Raw genomic sequence first — 21031 nt, 5'->3', positions numbered from 1 at the left:
CCTCTATTCCTCAGGGCTGACATATTATTACTATTGACATTAAAGACTGTTTCTTTTCTATTCCTTTGCATCCTAAAGACTCACAACGTTTTGCTTTCACCCTTCCCTCGTGTAACCACGAGGAGCCAGATCTTAGGTTTGAGTGGGTAGTGTTACCACAGGGAATGGCTAATAGTCCCACAATGTGCCAGATGTATGTGGGAAAGGCACTTGCACCTCTCAGACATAAGTATCCCTCCATCAAGATTATTCATTATATGGATGATGTGTTATTGGCCACTAAATTAGAACAGATAGTTAATGAGGCCTATAAAGACTTAGTAAAGCTGTTAGCTCAATATGGGCTATATATTGCACCTAAAAAGGTTCAAACGGGAAATTCTATTGAGTATTTGGGAACAATAATTGGGTATGATAAACTAAAACCACAAAAAATCACCATAAGAACTCAAGATCTCCAAACTCTAAATGATTTTCAAAAACTGTTGAAAGATATTAATTGGATAAGGGGATATTTACATATTCCTAATGGTGTGCTCCAGCCTTTGTATGCTACCCTTAAGGGTGATCCAGATCTTACTTCTCCTCGTAGCCTCACCAAAGAGGCTAGAACGGCCCTTATAACAATAAAAAAAACTATACAACATACTACTCTATACAGGCTCCAAAGTGATAAATCTTTCCAGTTATGTGTGCTTGCCACTATGCGACAGCCTACTGGAGTACTGTGACAAGATGGGCCTTTACTATGGATCCACCCACATATATCCCCAAAAAAATCTTTAAAATACTATCCTAATGCTGTTACAGCGTTAACACTTAAAGGGATTCACCAAAGCATTCAATTTTTCGGACAATCACCCTCTTCTCTTATTATACCCTATACTAAGGCTCAACTTAATGTTTTGTGTGCTACTCTAGACAACTGGGCTATTCTATGTTGCTCGTTTCAAGGGGCTATTGATAATCATTACCCTTCCCATCCATTACTCCATTTTGTTAAAAAACATCCCATCATTTTCCCTAAGGTAACTTCACCCAATCCAATTCCGGGGGCTGTTAATATTTTCACTGATGGTTCCAAGTCTGAAATGAGAGCTTATGTAATTAATGATTCTCCCCCTGTTCAACATCAATTTACTCCTGGTAATCCACAATGGGTTAAATTACAAATTGTTATTGAGGTTTTTAAACAGTGTTCTTTTCCTTTTAATCTTATCTCGGACTCCATTTATGTGGTACAAGCACTCAAAGTCCTAGAGGCCGTGGGAGCTATTAGTAATGCCCATAATGTATCTGCTTACTTTAATCAGCTTCAACAACTTATCTGTAGCCACACTGCTCCCTTTTATCCAATGCACATACGGGCTCATACTTCTCTTCCTGGTCCGTTATCACAGGGTAATGCCTGTGCGGACTCAGCCACTAGAGGCCAGTTGATATGCTTGGCTTCCTCCTTAGAGGGGGCTAAATTATTTCACCAAAATTTCCATGTTAATGCTTTAACGCTGCGCAGGCGTTTTTCCATTTCAAGAGCGGATGCTCGTCAGATAGTATTACAATGTCCCCATTGTGTCACATTTCTTCATCCCCCTACTTATGGAGTGAACCCACGGGGATTAAAACCATTGGTTGTCTGACAAATGGATGTGACACACATACCTGACTTTGGTAACCTCAAGTATGTACATGTTTCTGTTGATACGTGCTCTGGAGTTATTCATGCCTCTACTTTGTCGGGAAAAAAGACACGTAATGTTATCACTCATTGCCTAAAAACATGGACAACATGGGGTGCTCCTACATCCCTTAAGACTAATAATGGACCTGCTTATACTGACAGACAATTTACATCCTTTTGTTCTACCATGGGAGTGCAACTTACTCATGGTCTGCCTTACAATCCTCAAGGACAAGACATTGTTAAGCGTGCTCATCGCACCTTAAAAAAAACTTTACAAAAACAAAAAGGGGGAATAGGAGCTGAACACACTCCTAAAGAACGCCTGTCCTTAGCTCTCTTTACCATTAATTTTTTAAATTTGGATATTCATGGTCGCTCTGTGGCTGATAGACATGTGTCCCCTCAGCCCTCTGTGATTGGTTATGTTAAGTGGAAGGATGTTCTTACAGGCCAATGGAACGGCCCCGACCCCGTGCTGACATGGGCACGAGGATCTGTATGTGTTTTTCCCCAGGATCGCACGGAGCCGTTGTGGGTCCCTGAACGCCTGACAAGAAGAGTCTTGACATCAACCGACCAGCAACAAGAGATACCACAGCAACCCTGTGATGAGGATCTTCACTCTGCTACGTGCTCTGGTTCTGGTGCTGGTGCCGATGGCACAGACGACACCAATGCAGTGGTGGGCAGTGGCACGGGCTTGGCCAATGCCGATGCCGGTTCATGGTAGTTCTAGTGTCCTCCCCACTCTTTTCTCTACCTCATGTGAGATGTCTGCTCCCTGTGCCTCTCCTAGAGGGGACGTGGAAAGCATTTTTAATCGATCTCAGGTTAATCTCACAGGAGTTTTTTGTTTCAGCCTTGGAAATGCTAATTGCATTAGCCTTAAGACCAAAAATCTGACTAACTGGGAGGACCCATTGCGGTCCAATCAGGTCTCAGGGAGTATTATTAATGCTGTACTGAGCCAAGTAGTTTCGGGGAAGCAATCAGGTTCAGGGACCCCTGTAAATAGCTCTGCTTTAAACATAACTACCTTGGCTATGATCTCCAAGGTACTAATCCCAGTGCCTCCTTCTTCTAATAGTACTTACAATGCCACTCATTTCAAGGCCTCTCCTTACTGTACCCCTAATCTTGGTTTCCCCCCAACATTTACGCCTTGTCAAGATCATTCTTGGGAGAAACTTCAAGTTGCTAAGGGTTTCTCCTTTTCCCCCTCTCTTAAGAGGTATGTTTATAATTTTAACCATAGTGCCAACTCCTCTACAGGAGTAGGTTGGTCCTAGTTTCAATGGCTGATTTCCAATGAGAAGGGGGCTTCAGCTGATATTTCTGCATTGGCTCAATTGCTAGGAGCCAAAACCTGGCTGGCTAATGTTTCTGGCACTGTTAGGAAAAGTGAACGAGGTAATAGGCTCACATCTGTTTCGCTCAACTCTTTGCTATATAATGCCACATTGCCTCCTGCAATGGTCTGCGTCCAATCCCCGTTCTTGCTCCTTTTGGCTAACAATACCTCGTCGGGGATGCTGGATTGTTCTAGTGTTACCTGTCTCTTATCTGAGTGTTGGAATGGTTCTTGGACTGTAGCAGTGGTTATGAAAATTCCAACCTTTGTCCCAATCCCAGTCACTGCGGACCCAGATAAATTCCCCATTGTTGAACTACTTAGAGTCCGTAGAGATTTTGGAATTACGGCAGCTATAGTGACAGCTGTGGCAGTGTCTGCTGCTGCAGCAGTTACAGCTGGAGTAGCCATGGCCAGTCAAGTACAAACTGCTGCCACTATTAATCAAGTTGTTCAACAAACTTCCACTATACTTGAATCCCAAAATTCAATTAATCAACATATTTTGTCAGGGATTTTAGCTGCCAACCAAAGGATAGATTTACTTCAAGCTCAGGTAGAAGAATTGGCTGACTTAGTGCTTTTGGGTTGTGTTGATCAACGTGCACATTTATGTATAACCTCTGTCAGATTTAATGATTCCAGAAATGCCTCCCGCATCATTGGCAAATATTTGGCCGGAAATTGGTCCATGGCAGCGGAAGACATGATCCAGTCTCAACTAACTCAGATTGCTGTTTTGAATAGTACCCGCGTTGAACCAGTGACTTTGGGTCAATTCACCGATTGGATATCTTCTGCTTTTTCCTTCTTCAAAGAGTGGGTGGGAGTAGGCATTTTTGGTGCAATGTGTTGCTTCAGTGTTATACTTTGTTTGTGGTTTCTCTGTCGCCTTAAAACTCGCCATGCACAAGAAAAGGCTATGATCATACAAGCTCTTGCAGCTTTAGAAAATGGCAACTCACCTCAAGTCTGGCTTGCGCATCTTAAACAGTAAACCTTTGTCATGGTTGTTGCACCCCAAGTTATTATAACATTGCACTGGGATCGACATGACTTTCCTTGTTATTCTCTTAGTGTTGGAAAGCCCTTGCACTCTGCCGGTCTTGCTGCCATTGCACGCAGATGGGTTTTCACACTAGTGCTTTTCTATCGCTTTAAAGTCCGTGCCTTTCTTTCAGGGTGCTGTCAACTTGTTTGTCATTAATACAGCCACAGTTCAGCCTCAGCTATCCCCCTTCGTCCACCATCGTCACGATACAGGATGCGAGGCAAGGCACTGCACTTGAGTGATCCTTGACGTGGACCTCAAGGAGAGCATGTCCTATTGCATGCGGGTTAGACGCGTCCACGCCCCGCCCCACGAAAAAAGGCGTCGGCTGATATGGCCTCGGATCTGGGGAAGGGCCCTCCTTAGGACTGAGCCATACTATGCAGCCACTTCTGCACAGTGGGATAGGACCTCTACTCTCGCCTGTATTGTTTTAATAAAACAGAAAGGGGGAACTGTGGTGAGCCGCTTCTGCCGTTTCTGCAGACTATGGTCGCCATTACGAGATGGCGCTGGCTCCGCTGTGGTATGTGACAAACAACTCCTTATCTGAGGGAGTTGGCACATGATTTTTCACCACCCTGTGAGAAAGTTCCACGCGGCAGCTTTGCATTGGGGCTTGGGATGCTTTATTAAGGCTGGGAGGGCATCCGGGAGAAGGAGAAGAAGAAAGAATAATAAATATCAAGGGCCCGAATAAACTACTGAGAGAAGATTTCGGAGTTGCGTCTTCCTTGCGGGCAAGGGGTCGCGACACACTACAAGGAAGAATAGCTCAAATCTACGTACCAGTTAAAAATTTTCTGATTAGTTGGGCTCTGCAGTGCACCCTTGTAATCCCAGCTACTCAGGAGACTGAGGCAGGAGGACCATAAGTTTGAGACCAGTCTGGGCAACTTAATGAAACCCAAGTGTGGTGGCACGCGCCCATTATCCCAGTGGTGCCTATAATCCCAGCAGCCCAGGAAGCCGAGGTAGGAGGATCACTAGTTCATAGCCAGCCTCAGCAAAAGCGGGACACTAAGCAACTCAGTGAGGCCCTGTCTCTAAATAAAATACAGTAGGGTTGGGGATGTCGCTCAATGGATGAGTGCCCCTGAGTTCAATCCCCAGTTCGAAAAAAAACACCCAGTATCAGAATTTTTAAGAATAAAATAAAAGGAACTGGGGATATAGCTAATCAGTAGGGTGCTCTTGGGTTCAATATCCAGTACTGCCAAGAAAATAAGTTGATTGACTTTAAAGTCTAAAGCTTCTTCAGTTCTAATATATGGCAATGTGGGGTTGTGTCTTCTTCAGACTTAGGAGAAGTCAATCGACTACATTCAACCCAGATGACATGGCTGAGCCTGAATTCAAAAGAGGAGGGACAAGGGCAACTGCAGGCCCCCGATTGGGTTGGTCTCGAGATTTGGGACAGTCTAACAGGTAAGTATAGCCAATGAATGAACGTTAGCATCTATACCTAAGCATCAAGGCTCAGGGACACCTGCAGTATACTGTCACTAGGTTAAATTATCAAAAGTATAGCTTATCATCACACAGGGTTCGTCATCTAAAAAGTGGTGTGGTTTGTCCATGATTGGTAAGAGCTGGAGAGAAAATGAGGACTGGGTGAGTTAGGTAAGGAGCCAGAGCTAAAGTGTCAGCCACATCTGTATTACAGTGGTTCTTGGACATAAATTTTATATAATTATTGCTTTGGAAGTACTATGAAGAACAGCCATGGATAGCATAGTGCTTAAAAGTAGACTCTAGGGGCTGGTATACAACTCAGTGGTAGAGAGTGCTTGCCTAGCTTGTGTGAGACCCTAAGTTTGGCCTTCAGCCACATACCGCCCCGCCCCCCTCACACACACACAGAAGAGTAAGTTGAAACTTGGGTTTGGTTTCTGTCCTTACCGCTTTCTACTAGCCAGATGATCATAAACAATGACTTCCATGCTGTGTACCTCTCAATTTTCTTGTCATAATAGTTAAGACCCATCACAAAAGGTGATTGTGAAGATTAAATATTAATATGTTTTAAGTATCTGGCAAATAATAACTATTCAATAAATATTTGAGACTAGTGGAGTCTTCGAAAATACTTAAAGACAAATTCTATCACATTTCTTAGACTTATCAAGGCTATGTAATGTTTTATATATTAAGACTCTTAAGAACTTTTATCACCCTTATCAAAGTGGAGAACTATTCTTCTGACCTTCTAAGCATGGAGAGGTGGGGTTGGCAAACATACAGTACAAGGCGTTGATACTAAATTTAAAACAGTCCCTCCCAACAGGCAGGTCATTGGACACAGATTTCAGCAAGGAAGAAACTCCCTTTGCCTTTTCCAAATACCTAGTGATCTCGTTTGCCATATGTTCTCTTTGAATACAATGAAGGACTTCCTTGTGCATTAAAAAAAAAAAAAAAAATTCAAAGTCATGTTCATCTTTACTTTTTTTCCCTCCAAATAGGAACACTGTGTCTAAGTAAAAGCAAACAAATTTTATTTTGATTACTCTATTCTATACTCAATGGCAGCATATTGTCCTCTTCCCATAAATTATCATCAGGAAAAAAACCATAATTCTGTCAAAGTTAATTCCAGTTAGACTTGAGTTTTTTTGTCCTAGAGTTTTCTCTTTGGGAATACAGTCTTAAAACAACATTGGTTGAAACTGGTTATAGTGATTTGTGTTGGTTCAACTTAGTGTTTTTCTATAGAACATATTCTTGCTAAATCACATTGAATCTTTTGTGGTTTCATTTAAAATGAAGACAGTGGTCTTAGAAGATAACTTTCAACTCTGGTACTACTTCCTTCTCCAAATACACATTAAAAATTAAATTTTTCATGGTCAACTGTGTATCGCCAGGGACTTTCCATATCTATTGAATGTAGAGTTGTTAAAAATTGATGATAAGCTACACAATTGTCTTTGAATTGTTTCTCTTGCACTTGTTCATTTTCCTGCAGTGATTTGGATACACCATTTGCCAAATGGACCAAGGAGCAAGTTTGTAATTGGCTTGCAGAACAAGGCTTGGGATCCTACCTGAATTCTGGCAAGCACTGGATTGCGTCTGGTCAAACACTTTTGCAGGCTTCTCAGCAAGATCTAGAGAAGGTGACTGCTTCTCTATTTTATTTATAAAATACTAAGAGAAAGAGAATATAATTATATGGTAACTTTATACTCCAGGAAGGGGCATGGGTGGAGCCAGTGTTAGTAATCTTGAAAAGGTTTGAGTTTTCAGCCACTTTATACTTATTTCATTTCATGGACTTAAAAGGAAGGGCCTGGTCTTAATGATTCTTTGTGGAACAAAAAAGCCACTGAGAATTCTAAGGAAAAATAATTATATAGCTATACTAATAAACCTTAAGCTCATATGACTTAAAATCATTTTGTGGCTTTATCACATTGACTTATCTTTTCAACGTAATATATGCAATTCAACTTAACTTTATAAAAAGAAAAAATGTTCTGTGTCCCATTTATTTAAAATTTTACACAAAATAAGAGTGAAGTTCCTATTATGCATGCCACAGTTGCTATCTTACAAAAAAATAAGTCACTAATATATCACTAAATTAATTGGGGCCATCTTAGCTCTCTAACAACCTCTTATCCAGCAACATTACTAGCCTGAGTTAGTATGTTATTTAATGTAGATTGAATCCTTACTGTTAGTTTCATTTTGGAAGAATTTGCATCATTTTCCAGAGTCATAAGCCCACATAGTTAGAATTATAAGTTTAGTTATTTTTTATTGTTTTAGGAACTTGGAATCAAGCATTCACTTCATCGAAAGAAACTCCAGCTGGCACTGCAAGCTCTAGGATCCGAGGAAGAAACCAATCATGGGAAGCTGGATTTCAACTGGGTCACTAGTAAGAGGTTTTTATTTTTAATAAAATAATAAGTAAATAAATATCGCTGCCTTTTCTTTTTAATCACAAAAACAAGTGTTTTGTGACACTGTAATGATGCTGGTTTCTGTTCTTTAGGATGGTTGGATGATATTGGCCTCCCCCAGTATAAGACCCAGTTTGATGAAGGACGGGTGGATGGTCGAATGCTACATTACATGACAGTTGTAAGTGATTTTTTGCTAGGGTTTGGAGGAGTTAAGACTTTTTTCCTTTGAAAAACATACAAATAGAGTAATCAAAATATAATGTTTTCCTAATGGTTCCACCAGAGTATGAAGATGTCACTTTAACTTGAGGAGTGAGGGGAAAATATTTCCTGTGACTAGAAATTGTAGGATTTGGCAATTGCAACTGCTCTGGGATTACCTGAAACCTCAATTTAAGCTAAGCAAAACTTAATTTAAACTAAGCTATCCAGAAAATAAATATTTTATATATATATATATATATATATATATATATATATATATATATATATATATTTTTTTTTTTTTTTTTTCAACAAGATGAACATTGAAGTGTCTACTTGGATGAGTTTTATGGTATATGAATTAAATCTCATAAAGAAATTTTTAAATTGAATGTGGAGTTCTGAAGCCCTGGAAGTTTTTAAGTTATGTATTCCTATATGCAGTGACTATTCAGCAGAGGCTTCCTTTTTGGCCCGACATCCACATAGGGACTTGCCTTCTCCCCTCCCTTCTCTTGGACATCTATTTCCTGAAACACTTCTTGACTTCAGCCCAGTTCTGTGAGGGCAGGAGTTATCAGGGTAAAGGAGAAGAGCTGAAGGCTAGACTTTCACTCTGATTCCTTCTTTTACTGTCAATGAATAGAAAATGAATAGAAAAACTCTTTCCTACTTTAAAAACAATGAGAGAGCCTGTTGTGATGGTACTCAGATATAATCCTAGTGACTTGGTAGGCTGAGGTAGGAGGATTCCCAAGTTCAAGGATAGTCTTGGAACTTAGTGTCCCTCTTTCAATTTTTTAAGAAAGGGATGGGAATATAGCCAATGTTATAGCACCTCTGGGTTCAATCTCCAGTACCACAAAAAAATAAAGAATAAAATAAAATAAACAATAAAACAGTGGGGAAGATAAATTCCCGGACAATATTGTTCTAGATAGTATGATTAAAATTGTAGTGAAGGTACTTTTATTTGAATACCATTTTCAGATGGTATTCTATAGATATCATATTTTTTACATAAGAGGAAAGAGTGACTAGCTAACTTGGATAAGAATCTTTTAATGTCTAAGAAATGTGGAGTTTGAGTCATGGCATTTGTTTTCTTCTCTTACCATTGAACTTTAACCCTTTTCTTAATGGCAATATCATGTGAGCCTGCATGTGATAATACTAATGTGTGTAACATGTTGTATATTTGTTGTGTTAGTCTCTTCTAAGCATTTTACACATGTTAGTATTTGATTTTCAATAACCCTTTGGGTTAGTACTAATAATATCCCCATGATTTGGATGAGGAAACAGGAATCAAGAATTTGAATTAACTTAACCAAGTTTCCACAGTTAGAAAATGGTAGAAAGCCATAAAGCATTTAGACACAATCTGATTCCAGAACTGTTTCTTAATAGTTTGCTGTTCTACCTGGAACAAATTCAGCGACTATTTACCTGTCTGTCTAGGTGTAAGTATCTTCCCCTGGAAATTGAGCAGATTAAGACTTAAAGTCACAAAAAGGATGTGCATAACTTTTGTGACCAGAAATATGTAAATTACCTTGAAAAATCCAATCCCATAAGTCCTAGGCCACAAAACATCTGCTTTAAATATGGTATCCTTGATTGGATCCTGAAACAGAAAAAGATCCTTAGTGGAAAAACTGGTGAGAATTACGAAATAAATATCTGAATAAGTCTGTAGTTTAATTATTTATTGTCTATGTTAATTCCTCAGTTTTTACGATATAAAGATGTTAATATTATATACCGTATAAGATGTCAATATTAGGGGAAACTGGGTAAGAAGCATACAGAACCCAATACTATCTAGCAACTCTTCTGTGTATCTAAAATTACTCCAAAATAAAGTTTTTTAAAATCCCAAATTAAAAAGAATCACAAAGTCTATTTTGATTTGAAAGGAAATGGTCTTTCTTATTTATTTATGTATTTATTATTGTTGTAGGTGGACACATACCTTTATTTTATTTATTTCTATGAAGTGCTGAGGATTACACCCAGTGCCTCACAGGTGCTAGGCAAAGGCTCTACCACTAAGCTACAACCCCAGCCCCTGGTCTTTCCTTTTAAGACCCTTCAAAATATAAATATTTTCAAAAGTAACTAACATTTTATTTACATTGGAAACATTGTACATGAGATTTTTTTTTTAATCTGATATATTTTAATTAGATTAAAATAGCCAACAGTGAAATGTTTGGGCCATTCTGTACCTCAATTTTAAATTAATATATGTTAAATGCATTTTCTAATTTATCTTAAGATCCTGTCTTTAAGAAATTAATCCAGAAAAAAAATTCAGGAAATGATTTTTTCTCAGTTAGTAGCCTTAAGGATTTAAATTGCTGTCTAATATTTTTATTCTTAGAAGTATTCTATAGTAGATTCATTTTTTTCTTCTTCTTTTTTCCTCTTATAAGAAATGTCTTGGGCTGGGGTTGTGGCGCAGCGGTAGAACGCTCCCATCACATGTGTGAAACCTGGGTTTGATCCTCAGCATCACATAAAAATAAATGAATAAAATAAAGGTATTGTGTCCAGCTACAACTAAAAAATAAACATTAAAAAAGAAAACAAGAAATATCTTATCAGTAAGGTGTGCCCAAAGTAGGTGTTTTCCTTGTTTACTTTTTGGGTGTGTTTGGAGGTAGACTGGTACCCCAAATCACTATCTTCAGAAATAATTTGTTTTGGTGTGTTTGGTGTGTTTGAAAAAGTTCCCAGTGGCTGCAGACTGGTGAAATGTTTTCCTTGAAAGGGTTGATAGGTGATATATGTTGATGCTTATAATTTCTTCTCTCTTTTTCACTTTTACTAAAACCTTTGCATCAAGTGACATAGTATTTGCAAAATTGGTCATAATGTCTAATGAAAGCATAGTAATATAGAACTAGAAGACTCTTTTAAGGCCAGAGAATAGTGTAGCAAGTGCATTCTTCTGAGTTTCCCTAAAACTATCATGTGCTTCTTAGTTCAGAAAACCAAACCTTGGCTCTTAGCTGAAAGAAAAAAGAGAGGGCAGTTGGCAGATGCCTTTTATTGTACTTCTTAAGTCTCAACCTTACCTGCAGATAAAGTTGTGGAAACTAAGGAGGAAACAAAGAAATTCCTTTATTTGCAGTATGTGCAAATTATAACAGATAGAGCTGGAAATGTATGTTCAAGGCCCTGGGTCCAATCCTCAGTTCCAAATCAAAAAACAAATTATCTTTTATACTGTGACCCAGCGCTATTCTCTCTCTCTCTCTCTCTCTCTCTCCCTCCCTCCCCCTCTCCCTCCTCCCTCTCTCCCTCCCTCCCTCCCCTCTCTCTCTCTCTCTCTCTCTCTCTCTCTCTCTCTCTCTCTCTCTCTCGAAGATTTTTTTTGAGTGAAAGGAAGATACAGCTGATGAATTACTTTCACATTTTTCTGGATGACTTTTTACTTCATGTTGAGACAGTGTCAATTGGTCAGGGAGATGAAACACTTCTGATGATAAAATCATAATTAGAAATTGGCTCAGAGTTGATAGGCAAGATTTAACTGAAATAAAAACTCATTTTACATGTGTTTCATGCCTGTAGGCAAACTAATCCTAATATAAAACTCATAACAGAAAGCACATTATGTCATCATTGTCCACACTTAACTAAAAAGTCAAGTAAATAACTTAACTGTGTATCATACTAGCACAATATTTTTTACTTCATGCAGACTGTTAATAAATTTAAATAATATGTTTTCTGTAGTTTCCTTAGAAAAATAGAACATATTTGGAATGAAATCTAAACTATTCATTTATGATATAAAAATACAAATAGTAAATCATTCAAAATAAAAATTTGACATTATTTTGTACATGATTAGTGTACTTTCCCTTGGAATGTCTTTTCTTCATTTTCTTTTGTAACAATACTCCAAATTATTTAAAAGTTTACTAAAGCACTTCATGGCTTTAACTCAAGTTCGTTATAAATGCCATTCTGCAGCTACCAAGATACCTACTACTGTGAAATGAGATAATAGTTACATGTGCCCATTGGTTAGCACCTATTCCATGATAGAAGTGCATTCAGGATGCACCTTTTGGGAGAACTGATTTGGATTCATTTCATTGTACTTATTCCCTCCTGCATGTAGGATCTTGGTTATTTTAATCACTTGAGGAGGAATGCTCAGCTAGTGCTTTTCAAACTCTGTTTTTCAGAGGCCTGAGATTCTGTTATCCTATCAGAGCATCTGAGAGAGAAGCAGTTGGCAGTCATCTTCCTTGGAAACATTAATCTGGGGTCTGGGAGAGAATTTTATTCAGAACAGAAAAAGGGGTTCTGTTACTAAATAAAAGCTTAGAAAGCACTGACAAGCTCATGGGGCGTATTTTTTTTTTTAATTGGTGGTTCTACTTCTTCAGTTTTCTGAGCTTTCCCTAGGAAAGTCTTCCTGTTATAAGCCACAGTGAGACTCCCTTTGTTCTTTTTTTTGCAGGATGACTTACTGTCTTTGAAGGTTGTGAGTGTACTGCACCACCTCAGTATCAAAAGAGCCATTCAGGTCCTGAGGATCAATAACTTTGAACCAAATTGCCTACGAAGACGACCATCTGATGAGGTAGCACATCGAGGGAGGCTCAAGTAGGCACTTTACATGCATATGCCTGAAGAGCTGATCTCCTGATAGCTTTGAATCCAGCCTCACTTACTTCTTGGGCTTTCTTTTCCTGTAACCCACCTTCCCGCCCCCCCGCCCCCAACATGATGGTCCACTGTATAACCAAAGCCAAGATTTACTCATCATTTATGCTTTCTCCTTTTAATGGGTGTATTTTTCCTGCCTTCTTAATCCACAGAGTTAAATATCACTATGAAGACTTCCTTTTCCTTTTCTTACTAGTGTATAAGAAAACTTGAGACTTTGTCGTATAAATCCTTTAAAAGAGAATTCAAATTATCAAATACCTTTTATCCTTTACTTTAAACCTTTCATGGGATGTTAAGTGGTGGTACTCAATGGGGCAGACTTTTTGGAGTTTTGTGGGTTTACTATTGAGGATCATGTTGTCCCAACATCTAAAGCTCATGGTAATTTTTTTTGTTCATACAGAATAGCATCACCCCATCCGAGGTTCAGCAATGGACCAATCATCGAGTGATGGAGTGGCTGCGCTCTGTGGATCTGGCAGAATATGCTCCCAATCTCAGAGGCAGTGGTGTCCATGGTGGGCTCATGGTAAAGCCCTGTTACTATTCAATTGACTTCTCATTTTGTTTCCTTTTAATCTAAAAAGTATGGTGTTACAGGTCAGGCATCCCTAATCTGAAATCTGAATTGCTCCCAAATCTGGAAACTTTTTGAATTTCCATACCACAAATGGAAAACTTACACCTGACCTCATGGTATGGGTTGCAAAGTGCAGGTGTGCAAGTCCAAAACACTTCTGGTCCTAAGCATTTTGGATAAAGAATAACCTTTATTAATTTACTTGTTCTAATCCTAAAGTCATCTTTCCCAATACTCCTGTACTATTTCTAGTGAGTTTTACTCTCAGGGTGTTTTTATTTATATTATAAAAATCTAGATCCGATTGAAATTCATTCTTCTTGTACTGTTCTCTTTTATGTTGAATACCTATCTTTCATATGATCATGATTTAAAACACTTGCAAAAAAAAATAGATTATATCTCTGCACATACATGTTGCATAAGGAGTTAGCTTTCAGAGTCAGCACTCCAGAGAGGTACAAGTGCTGGTGTGGTTAATAAGGCCTGAAGCCTGGATTATAGGACCAGCCCCACCATTTCCTAACTCAGGAAAAATAAAGAAAAAATACATAAATTAAAAATCAAAGTCCATAGCCTGTCTACCTCTCTGTACTGTTGAAAGGGTCATTGGAGATAACCCAAATGAAAGAGCTTTGCAAATTGTAAAGTACAATACAAAACGTAATAACTATCGTACTTTTTAATAATCTTAATTTTTCTTAAAATTTTTTTAAAATTTTTCTTAATTAATCTACAGGTTCTAGAACCTCGTTTTAATGTAGAAACAATGGCGCAATTATTAAATATTCCACCAAATAAGACACTGTTGCGAAGACATTTGGCCACTCATTTTAATCTCCTAATCGGTGCTGAGGCCCAACATCAGAAGCGAGATGCCATGGAGTTACCAGATTATGTACTTTTAACAGCTACTGCCAAAGTGAAGGTTAGCTCAACTCACCTGCAGCAAAGACTCAGTTTCAGCTGTTACCCGGTTACTCTATTTTCTGGGGTTTACTAACTTCTGTGGGTTGATGAGATATATATCTTAAAGGTATATGTGTGTATGTGTGTGTGTGTGTATACATACACACATGTGTGTCTATGTTTATATCTTTAAGAGTAATTTAGATAATGCATTCTTAAAGGTTTCTGTGTAAATTATTTTTTTTATTAGCATTAACAATGATAAAGAGCATGATGTTGGTTGGCTTCTATAATCAATGTATTGCCAAAGAGTGGGAATTGTTTCACCAGTCACTATCCTGATATGGCAGCAGAACAGGCATATAAAATAATGAAAGCTTTACCCAAAAAGAAATTATAGTAAGGATCTTTGTTTGTTTGTTTGTTTGGTGCTCTTAGATTGAAAATCTTCACAAAATTGTTTTTATCCCTGAGAAATTCCATCATTGCACTAATCCTGCTTAAAAACATAAAGGTTTTTGACAAATTTTATCACAGTGATTGTCCAGCTCATGGTATGAATAAGATTAATCTTAGGCTTCATAACAAGGATTATTTATGATATTGATGTATTACTCATATGCCTAGGATGTATTTGCTATGCAAATTTTTTCTCCATGAGAAGGGGTGAATAATTAAATAATACATTATTCGTTCTTTGTCATATGAACTTTATCAAATTCCTCGGTCATTTTGTTTGCTTTTAAAGCCAAAGAAACTTACCTTCAGCAATTTTGGGAATCTGAGAAAAAAGAAACAGGAAGATGGAGAAGAATATGTTTGTCCAATGGAATTGGGACAGGTATCAGGAAGTGCCACTAAGAAGGGGTTTAAACCTGGTTTGGATATGCGCCTATATGATGAAGACGACTTAGATCGGTTAGAGCAGGTAGGTGCACCCAGCATTCAGATGCTAAATGGAATCTACACTGTTAACTACTAATCAAGGATGTTTTCTTTAAATGCCTAAAAAAATATAATAAAATAACAATGAGTACTTAGAGATTGCTTATTACTTTGCTGATTCTATCCAAAACACTGAACATATTAATATTCTTGGTAATCTTAAGACATAGAATATTGTAATCCACATTTTAGACATAAGAAAGCTAAAGCACAGACAGCTAAGTAACCAGCTCAAGGTCTCTAGCCTACCAGGCTAGATCCAAAGCCTGTACAATTTACCTGTGTTGTATGTTTCTGTGTGAAGGAAATCTGTGCACTAGAACAAGTCAGGATTAGACAGGTCCTACGACCTAGGCTTTTCAGATTTAAGCTACACACTGCATGTTTGCCTTCTAATCAGTAGTCCTTTGGTGCCATTGTCAGAGTCATCAGACTAGATGTTCTAGTCCAGTGTTCCTTCTAATAATGAAAAGAGATTATCATCAAAAATGTTATGTTGCTTCTACCCATTCCATACTATTTGTGTTATTTCTGCAGTTTTTCTGTTTTTCTTCTACTTTTATTCATATTTCTGCTGTTTCCTTGAAATTATGAAAATGAGTATGTCATGTCATGATTTGTCCACAGATGGAAGATTCGGAAGGGACAGTGAGACAAATAGGGGCATTCTCTGAAGGCATCAACAATCTCACAGTAAGTTTGAAAAATGAATTGAAACCTAAAATAACCCCAAAGGATTGCATGTATACTGGAGAATGTGTAGTTCAGCTCAGAAGTCAAGAGTGTGAATCCCTGTCTGCTTGTTTTTCAGCACATGTTGAAGGAAGATGACATGTTTAAAGATTTTGCTGCCCGCTCTCCCAGTGCCAGCATTACAGACGAAGATTCAAACGTTTGACCTGGATGAGCAGTAGGAGCCCTTTGTCTTTTTTCCACTTTATTTTTTAAATACTTACATTGTGTACTATAAGCAACAGACTGTATATTGTTTATCATTCCAACTTTTTCTTACTTAGAAGTGGAAATGGACAACAGGAGAATTGTGCCTATTCAGAATTTGCCACAAAAAATGAGACACTGGTGAATGAGAGTATAATTTTTGTTCCTCTATTTAATGTAAAAATCCATGATGTATTGTATTTAAAGTGTTGCACTTAAGATGAGTATTTTATGTTTCCATTCACATCCCAGCATGGAGGATTGGGGGAGCAGTAACCAGGGTGTGAATGACTTTGACACATCATTGCTCACTGCAGCCATCTAAGCAGGACACTCTGTGCTCAGAGGCAGTGTATGGAATTTTGTGTGCCCACTGAATGCCAGCTACACCTCCACTTGCCTCTTATCTTATTTTTATATATTTTTCTAAATATATGTGTATATATATAGTACATAGAAAATAGAACTTTTATTTTGTGACATAAGGAAGATAATGGCAAGATCACATTGAAAATAAAAACAAAATCAGATAAAAACAAAACATAGTGATCTAAATTTTCATGTTCCAGATGGTCCTTAAGAGATTTTTCTTTCTTCACAGCTGAACTTTTTAACAAAGTTTATCTTTCAGGCTAAATTAACATACATGAAATAGCCTTTTTTAATGGCACCACAGAATTGTAGAGCAATCTATTTTGATTTTAATCTTGGATCCATTTACCTTACAAGGAAGAACTCAAGGGACATTAATATACCATTAACTTGAATATATTCATAAACATTCACACAGACCCCTCTCAAAATTGGTAGAGGTAATTTCTAAAGAAATCAAAAATAAAACAAAAACTTTATAGTGTTTTTTATTTTCTTCTTTGTTAGATACATCATTACATCAAAGTACTAACAGTCTGCCTAGATAATGGTATGTTTCTCAGGCCATCAATAAATGGAGCTTCATTTCATTTCAATCAGATTCAAAAATTCTGAGGCTAAACTAATTATATAATGGCTATTTCCTTACATAAAATGTAGTTCCTGTTTTTCTATAACACAAAACTCAAATTTTCTTTATTAAAAAAAATAGTTGCAGCAAAAACTGTACTATTCATGTTTTTTATGGGGTATTAGAAAAAAATCTATTTTTCATTCAGTGCTACATATGCTTATGATGGTCAACTGTGGAAAGGGTGGGTGTTCACAAGATGGAATGAGGTGGGCAGTTCAGTCAATGTGAGTGAACTTGTTTATAAACTCTATTTGAATATCAGTGGTGTTATATTTTATATTGTCAGCAAGTTACCAAGCTATTCATCAAGGAACTTATAACATAGATTACTATTTATTCATAAATGAAAGGATTTGATGCTATGGGATTTCCTTTGAACTTTTTATCATTCATTACTTGGTAACTATATTGGACTCTTCCTGTATTTGGATTTTATTTTAATGTGAATATATGTCACCATTTGAAAAACTCTATTTGTTATTAGAAACTGGTTGAAAATACCAGAAGACTGTTAAAAAATGCCAAATTTTCTTTATTAGAACAATATAACATAATATTTGATAAGATTAAAATTTTTTCAATGATATATTTTATTTGCAAAATATTATACACAATACTTAATTGCCTAATGCCTTTATTATCATTGTTTAATTTTTACCTGGTTCAAAATAACAGATGGGCTTGGTTTCTGGTATCGAAAATAGTAATAAACTCTTTCTCATTGGTAAACATCCATAAATTTGTTTAAGTGGAGTGCCTAACGTGTATCATTGGAGAAAAATTTGAGGTCTTTGAGAAAGATTATATGAAAGGAATATAATCAACTGAGTGGGGGAATGAGGAATCATGACAGAAAGGATATAGGAAAAGTAAACAGCAATGACTCTCCTACAGATTTGAAGCCAGTTATAGAAAAAGGTGTATGAATAATGACCCATACACCTTTGAAGAACATACTATCTTTAACTAAAATTTTGGAAGAGGGAACATCTAGGAAGAAATTACCAAAGATTAAAAGTAGAGTAAACATAACACAGAGAAGAACAGATGTTTTGTGTGAAATTGAAAACGTGTAACTTAATAAACCAGCAGGAATCTGTATGAATATAGCACACCTACTTGACAAACAGGGAGCCCTCACATGTTTGCTTAGCAGTGTGTCTATATGCTTAGCTATACCAAGGAAGTATAGGGCTAGGAAACTGTGATCATATTAACAGATGTGACTTCATTGCAGAACTTTTCCTCTGAAAAAGAAGCAATTCTGAATGACATTCACATGCTTGATGTTTGGGAGCAGTATTGATTGGGTGCAGAGAAAATGGGGCAAAAAGCATCACAGCAGTTGGCTCTGAAGGACAGCACTGAGATTCTCAGCATCTGTGAGGTGGTCAGTGAAGCCATAGTCCATGCAGCTCAGAAGCTCAAGGAGTATCTTGGATTTGAGTATCCACAGAGCAAACTCTGCCCAGCTGCAAATACTCTCAATGAGATCTTCTTAATCCACTTCATCACTTCCTGCCAAGAAAAGGGAGTTGATGAGTGGCTCACCACCACCAAGATGACCAAGCACCAAGCCTTACTATTTGGAGCAGACTGGGTTTGGACCTTTTGGGGGATCTGATAAGCAAATAAGGCTTCAGCTGGCGGTTCAGACTCTACAGATGGCTTCTCTTCCTCCTGTGCAGTCAAAACCTTGTGACTTCCCCAGTCCGGAGTCGAGGGTAGAGGAGTCTTCCTGGAAGAGAAGTAGATTTGATAAGCTGGAAGAATTCTGTAACTTGATAGGAGAGGATTGTCTGGGCTTGTTCATCATCTTTGGTGTGCCGGGAAAACCTAAAGACATCAGGGGAGTCGTCTTGGACAGTATCAAAAATAAGACTGTAAGGAGCCATCTGCCAGGACGCAAGGCTGTGGAACAGTTTGTCCTGGAAACCGAAGATTGTGTCTCCATGAAAGAACTGCTTGGAAACTGCCTGAGTAAGAAAGATGGGCTGAGAGAGGTGGGCAAAGTTTTTATTAGCATCCTCTGAACTGGATGTGTGCTGTGACTGGCCTGTATCATAAAAAGAAAAAAAAAAGATATTCTCATAAGCAAGCTCATTTACATATATCATTCCTACATGGGTTTTTTTTTTCCCCCCTCTTCCCTTATCCCATTGATTGAAAATGATTACCTGGGTCAAAGTTAGTTTGACAATTATTGGTTTCGTAATTATGGAACAAAAAAAAAGAAAAAGAAGAAAAACCCTGGCTGAATTTTAGGAAATTTTATAATTAGGTTTAATCTTTATTCATTTATTCAGTAATAATTGGAAAGCATAATAAGGTTATGCATAAAGTTTGATTTGCAAAATAAAGTGTATTTGTTTAAAATAAAAGTCTAATACTCAAAAGTATAAAAATATATTTTTACTGCTGTTGGTGGCCAGTGGGTAGGGTGGAGTGGTGGGGAAGACCACAGAGCTGGTGGTCTTACATTTCTAACACCAGTTTCAATACAGGATACCCAAGCAGAACTTTACACTGCTCTTTTCCTTACTCTTGGTCCTTGCTAGCAGCTTTCTCTGCACAGTAGAATTTTGGTGGGATTTAATTGAGAGTGTTAACTTTACCCATGATTTACAAAATCACCCATAAAACAATTTCTTGTTATAATAATATTAGAATTTTCAGTAAGGAATGTGCATATACATAAAATAACCTCTTTTGCTTAAAAGCCTATGTTAGATTCAGCAGTACAAAGAGGAATCACCGTTACTCATAGAACTCATACTGCAGGCCAGATGCTTTGCATATATTATCTCTAGTTACATAAAGCCTCCATGATTCCAAGAGGCATTTATTTCTGTTTCACAAATCAAATAGATTTTGCAAAAAAAAAAAAAGCCCCCAAGGTCATAAAGCTATTAGGTGGCTCATAACAAAAAAAGCAAGGTCTGTACAGTTACAAAGCCACAACTCTTTCCTATAGTTATATAAAGAAAATTCCTTGATTCTAAGTTATTGGAATTGCTGAGACCACAAAGATGCACCTGCCACTTCCTGGCCACTTCCTGCTGTTGCTGCTCCTCCTACTGATGAAAGTCTTGTTCACAACATGTAGTTCTTGGCAAAATGTGGGCTAAATTGCAACTATCCAAATTCTGAAAATGTTTGCTGTTTTTGAGTCTTCCCATGGGTTTGGCCCTTTCTATATTTTGGAATCAAGGGCACTTCTTGTGAGGTTGCATGAAGTCATATGAGGGTAACATATCCAGCAATGTATTTTAATGGGGTGTTATCCAAAGTAAGAAATAACATTTTTTTTGTTGTGATTTATGTGACTGAAACCTGTCACAGGGCACTCAGAATTTTCTGTTGTACATATTTTTTTAACTCCTAAACTGATATCAGGAGTATACATGGGAGAGTCCAAGTTCAGAGAGCGGGGAGGTTTGGAATTTATTACCCCACTGTCTCTGATTTGATACTCTAGGATACAGATAGCTCCTGTCCAACCTTCCTCTGGAATCCAACTCCCTCCCATTTTTAAGCCACTATCAGTTCCCCAGGTGCTTTTTTACTCCCCTGTGCCTTGCCCCTATGCTGAAAATATCTTTTTTTCCTCAGTTAAACTTTTAGAGAGTACATTGATTTCTTCTGGAACTGTAATCTTTCCTGATTTTCCCATCCAGAAGCTAAAGATGATACACCTATCTTGTAAGACTGCTATTCATTACATAAAATGAAGACAAACCAAAATGTTTATAG

General features: G+C 37.6%; 2 protein-coding genes across 2 annotated transcripts in view; both read left to right on the top strand.

Moving 5' to 3' along the window:
- Positions 1–17368, top strand: part of LOC139705085 (liprin-beta-1-like) — a 37679-nt gene extending 20311 nt beyond the window's left edge. The window contains exons 10-19 of the mRNA XM_071609291.1: positions 5386–5514; positions 7055–7205; positions 7861–7972; positions 8090–8178; positions 12688–12810; positions 13303–13428; positions 14219–14407; positions 15137–15316; positions 15961–16026; positions 16145–17368. Coding sequence (XP_071465392.1) covers positions 5386–5514; positions 7055–7205; positions 7861–7972; positions 8090–8178; positions 12688–12810; positions 13303–13428; positions 14219–14407; positions 15137–15316; positions 15961–16026; positions 16145–16231 — 1252 coding nt within the window. The 3' untranslated portion in view covers positions 16232–17368. The remainder of the gene's footprint in view (positions 1–5385; positions 5515–7054; positions 7206–7860; positions 7973–8089; positions 8179–12687; positions 12811–13302; positions 13429–14218; positions 14408–15136; positions 15317–15960; positions 16027–16144) is intronic.
- Positions 17369–17467: 99 nt separating this feature from the next.
- Positions 17468–19637, top strand: Rep15 (RAB15 effector protein). The gene is given in 2 exon segments (XM_027934230.2): positions 17468–18893; positions 18895–19637. Coding segments are annotated over 2 exon segments (711 nt in total). The 5' UTR covers positions 17468–18599; the 3' UTR covers positions 19312–19637.
- The last annotated feature ends 1394 nt before the right edge of the window (positions 19638–21031 follow it).

The sequence above is a fragment of the Marmota flaviventris genome, chromosome 3 (assembly GCF_047511675.1).
Source record: "Marmota flaviventris isolate mMarFla1 chromosome 3, mMarFla1.hap1, whole genome shotgun sequence".
In the NCBI taxonomy this organism is placed as follows: domain Eukaryota; kingdom Metazoa; phylum Chordata; class Mammalia; order Rodentia; family Sciuridae; genus Marmota; species Marmota flaviventris.
The sequence above is the reverse complement of the archived record's forward strand: the minus strand, read 5'-3'. Positions and strand labels throughout refer to the sequence as shown.